The following is a 1,740-nucleotide window of genomic DNA, read 5'->3' on the forward strand; positions in this document are numbered from 1 at the left end:
CGCCTGCGTGCGGACCGGCCCGGCCTGTGGACTAGACCCGATTTGTATGGACCCAAATTCAAAAATCGGAGGGGTTTTCGCATGCAAGAGCGCACCAGCAGGCGCCTCGGCGCGCGAGAGCTAAGCGGCATCGCGGCGCGGCGCGCATCAAAGAGCGCAACATTCTCGAAATTGTGTCCCGCAGGGCCCCGCGCGAGGCGCGACGCTCTGGGGCCCGGCCGCGGGCGCCTCGACGCGCGCGGCGGCCGGCGCCGTGAGGGGTAAGGGGGGCAGGGATCTCAGGTCACTGGGGCCCGGTGTAGAATATGGCGGGCCCCGCAGGGCTCGTTGTGTAGTAAAGCGCCTCCTCTGCCGGCAGATAGCCCTGCTGCTGCTGCTGTTGCTGCTGCTGCTGCTGCTGGTGGTGGTGGTGCATGACCGCCGCCGCCCCGGGGCCGCCCTGGGGGCCTGCCCCAATGTACATGACGGGCTGTGACATCATCGCCTGGCCGGGGGCTCCCATTATTGTGGCGCCGCCGACGATCTGTCGGGGATGGGAGGAATGGGAGTGGGGGCGTTCACGCCTGAAGGCGTCAGTGGTGTGTGGGACAAAGGGGTGCGCATACACGTACACACACTTCAATACACACACGCACGCAAGCACACACTCATACACACGCACACGAACATTGATACAAACACACCGCATTCGTTACAACCACTCACAAATAATCATATAAAAACAACGACACCATCACCATCAGAGCCGCACGCAAAACACACACGCGCGTGTGCATGGACACACACGCACCTGTCCAGTCATGTATCCGCCAGCCATCAGAACCTCGGACGGCCCCGCCAGCCCCACGCCGCCGCCCTGCACGCCCGCCAGCGCCCCGCCGAGCGGCGCCTGAACCAGCCGCGCCACCTGCGGCCCCGCCTGCAGGTGCTGAACCATCTGCGCCCCGCCGCCCCCCAACCCGGGGTGCATGAGCGCCGCCTGCTGAACCATCTGCGCCGCGCCGCCGCCGGGGCGGCCGCCTGCGGGGCCGGGCGACACGAGCCGGTACACCGCCCCCGCGGCGCCGCCCGTGCCCGCGCTCGCGCCCGCGGGGCCGACGGCGATGCCGGCCGTCGCCGCCGTCGCTGCGCCCGCGGCGCCAAAGCCGGGTTGGCCGGAAGGGCCGGCGCCGAAAGGGATGGCGGCGGCGCCACCGCCGGGCCCCGCCGACGAGGCAGCGGCGGCGCCGCGCCGCGCGCCTGTGGCGTTCTTGCCCCAGGACGCTTTCACCGGCTGCGGAGGTCGGCGGAAAGCGGGGACGCGCGCGCCCGTGTTTGCGCTCGCCCCCCGATGCGGCCCGACCCCACACGAGCAGACGCGCCGCACCCGCCGCCGCGGCCGCCGCCGCAGCACCAGCAGACCAGCTGCAGCCGCCCTGCCGGCTCGGTCCCCGGCCCCTAAAACCCAAAACATAACCCCGAGCCGGCCGCAGGCTCACCCTGCCGCAGAAGACCTTGGTGTTCGTCCCCACGATCGCCTGCACCGCATCCGCGTGCTCCTTGTAGCGCACAAAACCGTAGCCCCCCTTCTTATGAAGCTTCAGCTCCGCCACCGGCCCAAAGCCTGCGGCGGCGGATCGAATCGGGTGCCGCGCAGCTCAGGTCGCGCAGCAACGTAATGGCGCCGCGCGCCGGCGGGGAGGGGCGGGGAGGGGCGTCGCGGACCCGGGCCTGCGGGGTGCGTGAGGGGCGGACGCGCAG

The 1,740-nt window shown here is 70.8% G+C and overlaps 1 protein-coding gene across 1 annotated transcript; it reads right to left on the minus strand.

The window, feature by feature from the left end:
- Positions 1-287: 287 nt before the first annotated feature.
- On the minus strand, positions 288-1,453 carry MNEG_15120 (hypothetical protein; the record flags this gene model as incomplete). Its single annotated transcript, XM_014036409.1, has 3 exons — positions 288-523; positions 791-1,273; positions 1,367-1,453. Coding segments are annotated over 3 exons (806 nt in total), but the record flags the coding sequence as incomplete, so codon positions are not given.
- Positions 1,454-1,740: the final 287 nt, after the last annotated feature.

The sequence above is a fragment of the Monoraphidium neglectum genome (assembly GCF_000611645.1).
Source record: "Monoraphidium neglectum strain SAG 48.87 unplaced genomic scaffold scaffold05048, whole genome shotgun sequence".
Taxonomy (NCBI): Eukaryota; Viridiplantae; Chlorophyta; class Chlorophyceae; order Sphaeropleales; family Selenastraceae; genus Monoraphidium; species Monoraphidium neglectum.